At 42.5% G+C, this 13,693-nt stretch overlaps 1 protein-coding gene across 18 annotated transcripts in view; it reads right to left on the bottom strand.

The window, feature by feature from the left end:
• The window catches only part of ank1a (ankyrin 1, erythrocytic a), a 119,093-nt gene that overhangs the window by 15,787 nt on the left and 89,613 nt on the right, over window positions 1-13,693 (bottom strand). For 10 of the 18 annotated variants that reach the window (XM_033618906.2, XM_078170709.1, XM_078170716.1 and 7 more), the window contains 15 exons: window positions 11,345-11,465; window positions 11,085-11,163; window positions 10,390-10,505; window positions 10,065-10,289; window positions 8,886-9,040; window positions 8,581-8,792; window positions 6,072-6,276; window positions 5,734-5,830; window positions 5,369-5,597; window positions 5,144-5,272; window positions 4,418-4,537; window positions 3,547-3,631; window positions 3,319-3,393; window positions 2,870-3,001; window positions 1,249-1,404 (listed from right to left, as the gene is read on the bottom strand). In XM_033618906.2, coding sequence (XP_033474797.1) covers window positions 1,249-1,404; window positions 2,870-3,001; window positions 3,319-3,393; window positions 3,547-3,631; window positions 4,418-4,537; window positions 5,144-5,272; window positions 5,369-5,597; window positions 5,734-5,830; window positions 6,072-6,276; window positions 8,581-8,792; window positions 8,886-9,040; window positions 10,065-10,289; window positions 10,390-10,505; window positions 11,085-11,163; window positions 11,345-11,465 — 2,136 coding nt within the window. Of the gene's footprint in view, window positions 1-804; window positions 1,017-1,248; window positions 1,405-2,869; window positions 3,002-3,318; window positions 3,394-3,546; window positions 3,632-4,417; window positions 4,538-5,143; window positions 5,273-5,368; window positions 5,598-5,733; window positions 5,831-6,071; window positions 6,277-8,580; window positions 8,793-8,885; window positions 9,041-10,064; window positions 10,290-10,389; window positions 10,506-11,084; window positions 11,164-11,344; window positions 11,466-13,693 lie in introns of those variants that run through there. The other 8 variants (XM_078170713.1, XM_078170715.1, XM_078170717.1 and 5 more) reach the window with 3 other exon arrangements.

The following is a 13,693-nucleotide window of genomic DNA, read 5'->3' as shown; positions in this document are numbered from 1 at the left end:
GTGGCCTGATGATCTGATTTTTTTTCCATTTTGTTCATTTACTTAATGTATTTTTTGCCTAAATAGTCAGTTTTGGTCCTCCACTTGGGCGTGTGCCTTTACTTAATCCGTACAATAAATCATAAACCTCTTAAAACCCGTCACTGCGATCCCTGGGAGATTAGCAGACGACACAACATCCAGGTATTTAAAGCACCACCACGGTTTTACGCAGAACGTCAAAGCAGGAACGGCCTTTGGGAGGCAGGTAGCGAGACAGATAGACAGACAAGACAGATACACGGTTATCAGATTCACTGCAGCTGTGATCTGAACAGCTCCCTTTTCACCCTTTGACCCTCATGGCAGTAACTCTATGCATTGTTACATCTCTGAGTATTGCTCCAGTTTTCACAGAATCGGACCTGTCGCCTGTCAGACTGACTCATCATCTGCACTGGATACAGAGAGGAGAAGCCAGTCCAGTAGGAAGGGGAGCTCACACCAGTCCAGAAGTGAAAATGGAGTCAATAAGATGTAGGGTATGCATGTGTGAAGGAAACCATGAGGAAAAGGAGTAAAAGACTGAGGACTGACAATTGGTAAGGAGGTCAGTTAAGCTAGGCTATACTTACAGTATGATCTACATGGGCCGATCATGTATGACAGTGTGTTGTTTTATAGACAAAATATCACTCTAAAATGTATTCCGTCTATACTCTAAATACTCTAAATACTGGCTGGTCTAATTCTTTAACATGCGAGCACAAAATGGAAACAACATCAATAATAACGCTAATAAAATTATAACTGTGAATGATACTTAACTTATCTCTATGTGGAGTGTTTTGCTCAGAGGCTGTTCAGGAATGGGATGCTTGCAAACTCTGGAGATTCAGCATATCATACTTTTTTTTTCACTCTACTTCCCATCATATTGAATAAAATCAAGGAGAAGTGTATAACCAAAGGCACTACAGAGGCTGTAGCACAGTAGGAGTGTCCTGAGTCCCTCTGCATGTTGCTGGGGTAAAGTCCTGCAAAAGTTTGACATTTGTGGCAGCTTTCATACACAACAGCATCACGGGGGGGATTAAATAAGAAAGACACAGGGACATCAGACAGAAATTAGAGGAAAACACACTTCACTTTTCCTTCAGGGGATTTAAAGGGAGCGAGGAGGTTTGTTTATTGGAAAGATGGCTCAGGGTCAAGGCAGAAGGAACATGGGGAAAGGGCTGCATTGGGGGTAGTGGGGAGGGAGCTTACCATTGGTCATACCAGGGGAGAGGTTGTCTCTGTCGTTGTGTCGGCGTCTGCTGAGATCACGGGAGCCTTGTCTCGCGGGCTGAGGTGGCTGGCCCTCCAACATGTTGACTATGTCCATACGGTCGATACTTTTCAGAGCTGCATACAAGCTCTCCACTGCAGTTAAGACGCGTGAAGGAGAGACACAAGCAGACAAGGAAAAAAGAGAAGGAGGGGAAGGGGATTCCCAGGACAAACAGCAACACCATTACAACATCATTCAGACTTTGACTGAAGAGGCAGAAAGTAGTGTAGATAAAGACATGAGGGGATGAGGGACATTTTCAGCAATCTCAGGCCGTGTCTACACATATACAGATATTTTTGTAAACTGATATTTTCCTCTATTTTTTGGCCTCTCGTCCACATGCAGTCTGAGTTTTAGGTCACTAAAACTGAGAGATTTTAAAACATGGCTACTTGAACAATTTAACCTTCTCAGTATGGAACAAATAGTTGATATTATCAGCAACACTACACACGATTCTGGAATTAACTGGGATAAGGTTTGGGAATGTGTTTCAGCCCTGTGTACCTGCAAATATTATTGACTAGTACTGAGCAGCTCTATGTGGGTCTATCTCAAGACCATGGCCACTTCTAGCAGACATTATGAAACTTAAATAAATGTGCACCCAGTTGTTGCAAGTAACAATGTATAACATGTGCGTGAAGCATCCATGTCTCTGAAAATTTAGATGCTTCACATACACCTACCTACCCCTGGTAGCATGGAAGATTGATACAATCAGCATAGTCTCAAAGTGGGCACCCGAGATAAGTCACAAATTCAGTGTCTGACCAAATCTCTAAAATTTGTTTTGGGAGGTCACAGTGACCTTCGACCAACAAATTCTATCATCCATCCATTTTCAACCACTTATTCGAAGCCGGATTGTGGGGCAGCAGGGTGAACAAGCACCCCAGATGTCCCTCTCCCCAGCAACACTTTTCAGCTCCTCCTGGGGGACCCCGAGGCATTCCCAGGCCAGACAAGATATGTAATCCCTCCAGCATGTTCTGGGTCTGACCCAGGGCCTTCTACCAGGAGGCATCCGGATCAGATGCCTGTACCATCTGTAAAGGAGCGGTGGCTCTACTCTGAGCTCGCTCCAGATGTCTGAGCTCCTTACCCTTTCTCTAAGGATGAGCCCAGCCACCCTTCTTAGGAACCTCATTTCAGCCACTTGTATCTGCAACCTCATTCTTTCGGTCATTACAAATAGCTCTTGACAATGGGTGAGGGTTGGGACATAGATTGACCAGTAAATCGAAAGCTTCGCATTTCGGCTCAGTTCTCTCTTCACCACGATGATGCATCACTGCAGAACACAAGTTCTATACAAATTTTAATCAGTTCATCCCTAAGTCCAAGCGGACCTTTGTGTCAAATTTAAAGAAATTCCCTGAGTTTTCTTGAGATATCACGTTCATGAGAATGGAATGGTGCAAACACGTGAAAACACAATGCCTTTGGCCACGGCTGTTGATGGCGCAGAGGCATAAAAATGGAGGAGGAAAATATTCATTTTAAAAAATATATGTATATGTGTAGAGAGGGCCTCAGATATCATATACTCACTCTTGGCCCTCTTGCCCTCGCGGGTGGCCCACAGGTTGAGCAGGGCAGAGCTCTGCTCCAGCAGCGAGTTTGGATTCTCCACACGGATCTTATTGATGTCATCCACGCTGAGCTGAAGCTCACGTGCCAACTCTGTGTAGACAATGAGACGGAGAAGTTTAATTAAGTGGGGGAAATATTTACATCATTTCACCTGTGAGTCATGCTGTTATAGTGTACACAGTCTTGAAATGGCTCTCTGCTTCACAGTAGCTCTACCCAGAAGAGGCAGAATAGTCTGTCAAACAGCTACGGCTCTTGGCAGGAAAACAGGAAATAATTAGTTTCATTGGCTGGTTGCCATGTTAGAACTTAATCAGCAGCGAGCTAGGCAAGCTTGTCAGACATAAGGCAAACATGGATGGTTAACAACACATAAAAACAGATTCGATATACTCTTGTTCACTCACCAGCCCAGCTCAGTCCCAACTGCTCTGCAATCACAGCCATCTTTAGCTCTGTCCTCTCCATGGCGCTCATTGATGCTGCACAAACCAGATTAAACTTACTATTTAGCATCAGACTCTGTTAGAGCTAAGGTGGAGATTTTACTTGCAATGCAACACTCATTGATTCTGTATAAGGAAGACAGCTGCAGATTTATTTCATTTATAAGTGGGAGAGTGAGAGACTCATACCCATAGCTGGTTCATTTAGGGCACTGTATCTTTCTCTTAAAGCCAGGGGGGTCAGGGTTCGCCTCCGGTCTTCACTCCCAACAATCTGTCAGTCACAAGCAAACAACAATGAAGCCTGTTATCTGAGTGAAAAATACTAGAACTAAATACAAAGGCTGGGTATTGTTAAAAAATAATGACACCACTACCAATACCAGTGCCCTTAAAGTGAAAGTGATAGCACAGAGTACCTAAACTGCGTACCTTTTTGTTCTACTTCATTCGATACCAATCATGTGAATGTCTGCACAAGCTGTTGATATATAGATTTCAACAAACTGGCACTTAAAATAGTTGACTTGCAATAGCGTGCTGCTGTGGCAAACTAAGCTAATTTATGTTCTATGTTAAATAGGCTAAACAAACAAAACAAAAAAACAGCTGTATGCTACTAACCCATGGCATTGCTCAGATTGAACCCTTTGTAAAACCTGAACAAATACATGCAGACAATGAACACCACAACACTGTCCTTTATTATATAATGGCTGATGTTTCACTGTTTCCTGGAAATCCACTCTTCTTCGCCACTGTAAAACAGTAGTCTCCAGTGACTGCACAGTGCAACTTGCTGTGCAGGCTACTGTCTTAGAGTTGCTGAGAAGATCTGATTTCTGGGAAAACTGCCATTTGATCCAGGTGTGAAACTACTTTAAAGAAATTGGATAAGGTGGTATTGGATCAATGCAAAGACTTATGTACTTGCCAATACCCAATCCAGCTTTTAGGCAAGATGGGAGGCATTTCTGACACTGGTATCAGTATTGGTATTGAAACAACTCCCATCCCAACTAAAAATACTGTATGTGTCTTGTGAAGTTAAGAGCTTTACCTTGATACATGGAGGCATGGTTATGTTGAGGTTGCAGAGCACATGTTGACTGTCCTCATACTTGGTTGACTTGCGCAGGAAAGACAGAAATCCAGTGTGCTCTTTACTGCTGTCTCTCACCTTAGACACACAAACACAAGGAAAGCAATAAAGGTGCATTCATACAGTTCAGCCAGGAACACTCTCCATAGATTTAACTATTTATTGCAACAAATGGCAATACAGTTATACGTGGCGCTGATGGATCCACTCTTAACATGCTCCCTGGATCAGACAAGCAGCATGCTAAATCAATACAGGGAGCGCAATGCAGAAAATCCTCCAGGGTGTACAAGAGTAGGCCCAAAGCAAGACATAAAATACCCTTTTTTAACCTTTAATGTTAGGACTGTGAATTAGGAAGGTGGAGGCTGGAGGAGGCAAAGCTTTGCCAGCAGCAGCAGCAGCAGCAGCAGCAGCAGCAGCAGTGTGTGGCAGGGATCAGTGTGCAGGAGGCCATATTTAAATGGACTGCCTTGTTGTGAAAATGAGCTGTAACTGGTGTGTGACTGATTAAAAAGCAATGGTCCAATCAGCAAGCTTACAGCTGGGGCATATGACGTCCGCATCCTGCATGAACTAACGCAAAGCTTCATGTATGTAGAGTGGAGACAGAGCTGGATGAATAATGAGAGAGAGACAAAGATAAAAGGGAAAAAAGTGAAAGAGAAAGACAAATGGTAATACCTTGACAGACACAGGAAGTCGGTTATCTCTGAAGGCCTGGAAGCTGAAGCAGCGAGGCTGCTGGGTGGCCTTCCTCACAGGCACCAGATTTCCTGAACACTCCAGGTGAAGCGGCATTCCCTCCATTACCTACGAGATGGGACACAGACATGAGCGTACATCACTACACAACTATTCCACCACATCAGTATGATGCAATGCCCTTGTCTCGATCTTGAAACTGACCTCTATGTCTCTGCTGCGAGCCACCTCTGTGAAGTTCTCATGTTGTTCCAGGGTTTTATCCATCTTATCGTCGGTCATGCAGTAGCAGCGCAGGCGGCCCTCGCGCAGCTCATTCATCTTTGCAAACACCACAAACTTGGCCATGTAGGGAACCGCTGACAGTTCTCTATAGAGCAGGTTGGCAAAGGAGACGGCCTCAGCTGTCCGAGGACAGTCTGCGAGCCAGAATCTGGGAGGAAACAATGACATGTAATCACGGCGCTGTGCATAAATCAGTCCAGCTGTTTGCTGGAATGATATAATTTGGCTTACATTAAACTTTATGGCATGATGGCTTTAATGTGTATGTTGCCAACTCAACTAACCGTGCTGAAACATTGGTTGTGAAACTGGCGCAGTCTTTAGCATACAAAAGCTTGGTGGTGCCAGTAATGTCTTCCCATTGGGCTGGGGCTGTGCCACCTGAGAATCAGACAGTATGAGACACAGCAAACTGGTTAACCCGCTTTCAGCAAAGGTCATAAAGAAGAAATCTCATGGTAATAACCTTTTTTAATCCAACTATGGCACTGACATCTTTCACCAATTCAAACCAGCAGTTTTGCCCTATTAATCTTTCCTTGACTTGGAAGGAAACTGCTCCAGTCGACACACACAAACTGACTCGTTCACCCACACAACTCTCAGTGGTGGCATGCAGTACCTATGACAGAGCAAAGCAGACGCAGACTAGTGGTGTCGCCCTCCCCAGAGTCTCGGGGACTTTCCCTCCAGGACGGGGGCAGGGGTATACGCAGGCCGATGGGCCGGTGGAACTTGCGCCGCCGAGGCTCCACAGTGACCACAGGGCTAAAGTTTGCCTGGTTACCCAGCAGCTTTGCAACCAGCTCATCTGGAACTGGCTGAGCCTGAGGTTGAAAGTAAATGGTGGGGAGAGGGGGTGCACGGTAACACGAGCACAGGTTTGATGATAATGTAGAAAAAAGGGAAAATGATCCAAGGAGAGATATATATGAACGGACAATGAAGGTTAAACAAAAATATGTTGGATAACAGGTAGAATGAGACAATGGTTGATGGATGATGGGACAACGAATTGAAAAAACAGGGTAACAAAAAGAAAAGACAACCAAATAGGGAAAAATTAAAGGTGAAGAGAAAAAGAGAAAGAGAAGTCCACAGTGAATAAACAAATAAGCAAATTGGTTGTAGGACTTAATAACTCTTTTTATTTTAAAATGCAACAACGTGTGTTAACATGAAACTTTTACAGTCATTAATACAAAATCAATATCAAAGAAAAAGGCACTGTGGTTTTTCACAAGGCCATTCATGACATGACAGCAATGATATAGTTAAATAGATATGCTCTTAAAGATCATGAAGTAGTTAATAGAAAATTAAATCACGTCTATCTCACTTACATTCAGTTACATTCACTACTTTCAGCTCAGAGGTTACGGCATGTGTGGTAGCATGTTAGTTTACAAGACATATTCAGCTTCACATAAATTAATTTATATGTCTAAAGGACAGCAGAAGGTGCATTCATACTGTATTTACCTATCATTTTGGTTTATTGAAACAGATTCGGACATTGGAATTACAAGTTTTCATTTGATAATTAAAATTCATAAGTTTCTGACTACATATTCATAAAGTATTTTAAATATGTTTTTTTAAATAGAATTTTTATTTTATCAAAAATAGAGATTTAGCAATTACAGTCTTGAGCTGGAATAAAACTGGTAAACATATTGCATGAATATATTTATCCTGGCAAAATGAAATTCTGTACAAATGGAGCCTTGAAATTCCAAGTCAGCAAATCTGAGAGAATGGTACATATTTATATATCAAATATATCAACTGAAAAGAATTATGAGGGAAAGAAAGATGATATTTAATGTACCTTTTGTTTAATACAGGTTTGAAATTACAGGAAAAATAAATAAATCCCATTCCCAAATGTTCTAATTTTGATTTTGCAGCCAACAGTCCAGTGAAATAGTTTCATTAATTTTTTGATGTGATGTTTTATTTTGAAAGAGGAAGCTAGGGCAGGGGATTCGCATACTGATATACTTTGGTTTCTTATTTTACAGTTAATATTACCAATTATCTGATGTGCATAGACTAATACTGGTACAGTTAATATTTTGAGTTTCACAACAATCCTATTTTTATGTGTCATATATCTGTGTGTACATTTTAGCTGATTCATTATGGCTGGTTGTCCTTTTCCTTAAAAAGACAAATATACAGCTTTAATTTGAAGGAGTGCATTCATTGTAAGGAACAAACCTGCTCAAGTTTAGGGGAGACTGGTGGATACCCACAAAACCCGTTTTCATTCAGATATCTTCAGGTGACAGTTCAAGGAACCCCTTTGAAAATGCCATGCCAGTTGTTCCCTTACCAAGACTGCCTAAATTTGGAGTGTTATGTAGCCCAACTTCTGACGAGCTACGCCTACATTGTGGGTACAAATGGATGCCTTAGTTTGTCTAGTTTCACACAATACCACTACTTTCACACTAGCTTGGCAGAGTACTGCAGCACTGTCTTTGGTGTGTGTGTTTGAGAAATGTCAAGACCTGAAAAGTGTAGCTGTACACACAGAAGGCAGCTAAAAGCTCCAAACAGCAAAATATCTAATATTAAAAGGTTTAAAGATCAGGTGCTCAGTGGTCACCCCTTTTTGTAGGGGATGACACTTCACTCCTTCTAAAAAATAAAACCTTTTAGCACATTCTCCAGACATTTATGATGACAAAACCACTGGACAGCAAGTTTAAAGCAGATTTCTCATTATGTTTGACAAACTGTACTTAGGTATCTCAAATTAATGTGTTAATAATAGGAAATCCTGGGCTTGACCAGTGACATAAATACATTAGTGAGAAAGAAATGAATAAAGATAAAACAAATAATAACATATCAGCACTAAATGAGCAATCCAAACTTGAATAAAGGTGCTAAGTGCATGCACTGTGTGAAATAAGAAGGTCCTCTAAAAATGCGAAAAGCAAAACTTAAAAAACAAACAAGAAAACAAAACAGAAATAAATCGAGAATCATCAAGTGCTGATATGATCGGGTCATTCCAAGATCATTCAAAGTACATCCAACATGCTTTATTCTTTCAGGCAACAAAGGCATTAACGATTCTGTCTTTCTTCTCCTTCCTTCTCCTCATCGTCCTATCTCACCTGCAGCCCCAGGCGGACGCGTTTGGTGACTGCTGTCTCAGGAAATGTGGCCTGGACCAGTGGCACCAGTTTACTTGTCAGCGAACCACCCTCTGGTCCAATCAGGTCGCTCTCTTGCTGGACTCGTGATACGACAGCAAAGTAAAGGGGGAAGTCGGTGGAGATGATGCGACGGATTCTCTTCTTCCCGAGCTCTTCTTGACTTTCTAATTCTGAGGAGATAAGAGAGGGTTTAAGTCTCAGGAAGTGACAACACCCAGTGACATGCTTGATGTCATTCTGAGATCCAGTTTTTAAACTCTTACCCTCATCCATCCCGTTGAGGATTGTTTCTAGCACCTCATCACCATAGCGATTGCGGTGTTCTTTCCAGACTGAGCCGTTCTCACTCCTCAGCACCACAAGCTCCCGGTCACCTCGACCGAGAGCGGCAAAGTGGGGGATCTCCACTATCACCGGTCTGCCACACAACACAGAACAACACACAGAATTATACATGAACAAAAGTCAATTCAAAATACATAAAACTCATGTTTAAATACAATTAAAAACAGTCATTACAGAGCCAAAAGAGTGGGAAAAAAGAAGAAAACAGGTATAAAATACAAGAATTTAAGTTACAGTGCAGTCTAAGAAATTAACCAGGACTTAAATTTAGTAAAAGGCAGCAGCAAGCAGCCTTGATTTGAAAAAAACAGAGCATTCCAGTGGACAGTGGTCAGAATTTTTTTTTGCCATTGTATGTGTCTGCAATCCTCGGAGATGTTACATTTGCACATTGTTGTGTAAGTTGACATTTTATGTTTCAACAATGCTGTGGTGAACAGGTCAGGTTTAGGCACAAAAACCACTTGGCTATAGTTAGTAAGAGCTTGTTTTGGCTTGAAATACTCAGTCTTGTAGGCACGATTCCTACTGGAGAAACAACAATGGGTCACTACAAAACACCCACCTTTGGTGCCTAAAAAGCTGCTGAAAACAGAGCAATGACTCAACCAGTGTTGTTGTGGTTTGCAGTAGTCTGCAGCTCAGCAAGTGTCTTGCCCTAGTGACATGCCATCCACTATCCCCTCCACCTCCAGATGACAAAATCAGCTCATATACTGTGTCACTTTAGAAATGGCGATACGAAATATGCAAATGTAACATATTTGTGGTTTGTATCAACGTAGCATTGCTTCTCCATGTTTAGTTTTGACTCTGGGGGCAAAGAGCAGACCTGTCTCAGATGACCTGAGAGGTCTGGATGGTTGGAAATTTATTCTGACCCTAAACCATTCAGTGCTTAATAAACCAACAGCAGTGTTTGAAATTGATTCTTTGACAGAAAGTAGGCCAGTTTAAAGACCTCACTGGAGTGATGTGATCCACTTTCTTGGTCTCTTGGACTTGAAATATATATATAAAAAAATAGTATCTTTTGTACATATAGAGGAAACAAGAAAATCCTGACTCTTTCTGGTTGAACAAAGTCGTTTCCTCACCCCAGGAACTGCATCCCGGCTGGCCCCAGGGAGATGATCCTGCTGGCCAGCCCCTCTCCCTCCACCAGCGGAGGGGGGCTGGTCAGCTTCTGCGGCTTTACCAGGCGGCAGGTGATGCGGGTGGGTGCCGCACAGGTCCGCGGAGGTATGATGACACGCAGACCGTTATGCCTGCTGCCTCGCATTGAGCCGCCCCGAGCATCTACCATAAAACTGACCAGGAACCTGTTATTGGACAAAGATTGTGACAGTTAGCTGCCAGATCAGATATTAAATAGAGGCTAAGTGAAATATAAAGTTTTCTTTTTATCACTGTTGTGCTGACCCTGTGTGTATGGGACTGGCGACTGGGCTGACATTGTCTGACGTTTCAGTTGCCGGGCTGCTGGGGATCAGTGAGTCCTCATCGTATTCTTTGGGCAGTGGAAGTGGAGTGTGTTGCTACAACAGAGAAACATAAATGGTTCATGGCATCCACAGAAGAACACTGTTTGGCATAATGTTCTATATAAACCTGTCTGTTTACTGGAGATGACATGGAGAGGGCTGTGATAAGAGAGTATGCCGATGTTGTCATTTTTATGTTATTTTTACAGTGGATATGGAGAGGGTACATCATTAACCTTTGAAAGGCTGTTGAAGATGAAGTCTTATTTACGATATCATGTTGTAGCTATATGCTAACGTCAGGGAAATGTGTAATCTTGGCTGTTAATTTTTCTCCAATTGTGGATCAAATTTCTGCTGGAACACATACAGTGCTGGTTAGAAGCTTTTATTGCTGATTTTTCGCAGTAGAAAGTGCAGCTATACACAGTCCTTGCTGCAATGATGATGCAGAGATGTGGAAGACCCATAAACGCTGACCAATCAGAGGAGACTGGGTTTTTTTTGTGAGGGAGCTTAGAGACTGGCGCTACGACATTCAGACGGGTGAATAAAGGTGTTCCAGCACAGAAATTAAGAGGAAAATAGTGTTCATGGGACATTAAAACTTGTAAGCATGTTCTAGTACAGTACCTGATCTATCTCATGTTCTTTCAATATAACGGTCTCTGGAGAGACTCTGGGAATCCTGGGAATGGCTGGCGAGTAATTCCTGTTGTATGAAAAGAGAAAAACACAAATCAGATTGAAGAAGTTTCTCTACGTCTCCTCCCAAGTGCTCCTCCCTGGTGTTTAGTGAGTGTCTATGGTGCATCCCCCTCTATCCATCCACCTATTAGCATGTGGCTACCAGCTTGGCTCGCTCGCCTGTTTCCCCGCCCAGCCCCCCTTACGCTGTGCCCAGCCCTCTCTCGTACTCCAGTGATTTCTTTGGGGAGAGGAAATCGTCATCATGGTCTTTCATGTCATCCATCTTCATGTACCTGGCCCCTTCTGTCCCCAGGAGCTCCTCTCCTTCAGAGAACAACATGCCAAAGAGAGCGAACAGACCGTGGTCAGGTTGGTGAAACAGCAAGAGAGAGAGAAAGAAAAGAACAAGATGGTTAACCAGGGGTTAGAGGGGTTAGACGTTAGGAGATGGCTCTGTGATTTAGGGGTTAGACTGGTGAGATGAGACATTACTGACGATGCTCTGTACGCTGACCTTCTTACTGCCAGCTAATGGCAAAAAACTGAAATGAAGCCACTTCTACCTAACATCAGAAACAAGTTAAACAATCAGGTATGAGGACAGAATCAATACAGCAGGTCACTGTAATCAGCTGTAGTCTCAGGCTGCTGAGTCCAACACTTTTCATTCACAACGCCTACATTATTACATGAAAATAAAAGAGGGCAGCTTACAAATGAAGTCTGGAGTTTTCAAAAAAAACCCATAAAATCTCAGTTAGAGACAACAGCATTATAGCTGTGCACAGTGCACGATCTCTGGGGGAGAGCATGCATCAGCATAATCTCATTCCAAAAATGTTTTGTCTAGTGAATAAACAGTTAATGAACTGAAAGATTTAGACATCAGCTGCCTCAGAGAGCGATGTGTGAGGAGATTTGCTTCAGAATGCAAATACAGAGACAAACAGAACAGCATCAGCCCACTGCAACACACATGATGACCAAAGTACAGACTGTTCTCCGTTAAAAGATCAGTATATCTTCATGTGAGCAGAGGTGGGTTACTTACCCCCCAAAACATGCAATAATTTTCAAGAATTCACCAGAAGTCTTCCCTGTGTGTAGTAATATGTGGCTGTATCAGCGCAGCCTGTGTGAGTGTGTGAGTGGGCGTCTGTCAGCGGTTGAGAGCCAAAGTGATGTCGTAGGTGTCATTACACTATGTTTGACTCTGTGAGTGCACTTCCCACAGGTTCACATGAGTCAGCTTGTGTCCTGGATAGTCTCTGTCTTGTGTGCCACACCGTGTAGGCGAAGTGTTACCACATACGAGCGCGTGCATCAGATAACCTGCCGGTATCATCTCACCATTGAGGATATGAGAGGTGTCTTTAAGACGGCGTCTTGGCTACTTTCTATATTTAGAGCAAAGGTGACGATCTGTCAGTTAAATTATCAGGGGACTAAATATATCAAGACATAATGTCCTCTGACATCATTGTCAGTGGTGTTGTAAACGTCGGGCATTAAAAGTTAAACCTGTAATAAGTGGTATCTTTGGAGGGCAGCAGAAACAAGCTCTGACCTGACATACAGTAACACCTTTAAGTTGATATGGTGAACTTATTAGCAAACACTTACTCATTTACACAAACAGAAGCTACAGGGCAGTATTGTCATTTTCATGTTTCTATCCACCTGATGAATGTACATCCAATATACTCTCCTTTTAGCTCAGATTTTGGTCTCCACCAACTCCCTAGGGACGTATCTGAAATCAGCTGTCTGTTGCTGCTGGAACACTATGAGAGCAGTGAGCATCGACCAAAAAGTAATGTTGTAGGCAGGCTTGAGCGGTATTTAGAAATTCTGACGTTATTTCAACACTGTCAAAAACACAAACACTGCTCTTTCTGTTAAACTGATAGGGCAATGCTGTATTAAGGTGATGCAGTGCACAGCACACACCACCAGAGGTCAGTCTGTACCAGTGGAACAAGCAGAGGTGGTGGGGATAATGTTGCAAGACTAACAAAAAGCCGACCGGCAATGACAGAAAGAGACAGCAAGAAAAAAAAAACAGCAGTAGAGTCGGCATACTTCCATATCTAACGTTGTAAAGTGAGGCTTTATTTCAACCAAACCAGAGTTGGTAATTGTTGGAACAGTGGAAAGACAAACCACGATGGTTTTGGTGAATATTACATTGCATTGTTTCCGTTTAAGTTTGAACGAGTATGTTTTACAACAAGTTAGCTAGTCTTGGTTGAATCCACTTGAATTCAGAAGTTGTACAGTAACATTTTTCTGTTTAATAGTGTTTCCCTCTTGTTAGGGTTAGGAATAAGGTCTTCAACACAACAAAAGTAAACCAAATAATTACCAAGAGGCCACTACAAGCCACTTTAAAGTCGGATGATAAGTTTCTGTGGGTTCATTACTTCGAGTGACTCCTTTTGTATAGGAGTCGTCACAAGATCAGATATAGTTCACATTGCAGGAACACAACAATGACGTGGTACATGATCGACGCCACAATGGATTTAAATGCAGGGTTTGTTAGATTTTAT

The sequence above is a fragment of the Epinephelus lanceolatus genome, chromosome 9 (assembly GCF_041903045.1).
Source record: "Epinephelus lanceolatus isolate andai-2023 chromosome 9, ASM4190304v1, whole genome shotgun sequence".
NCBI lineage: Eukaryota > Metazoa > Chordata > Actinopteri > Perciformes > Serranidae > Epinephelus > Epinephelus lanceolatus.
This window is presented reverse-complemented; position numbering and strand designations above follow the sequence as displayed.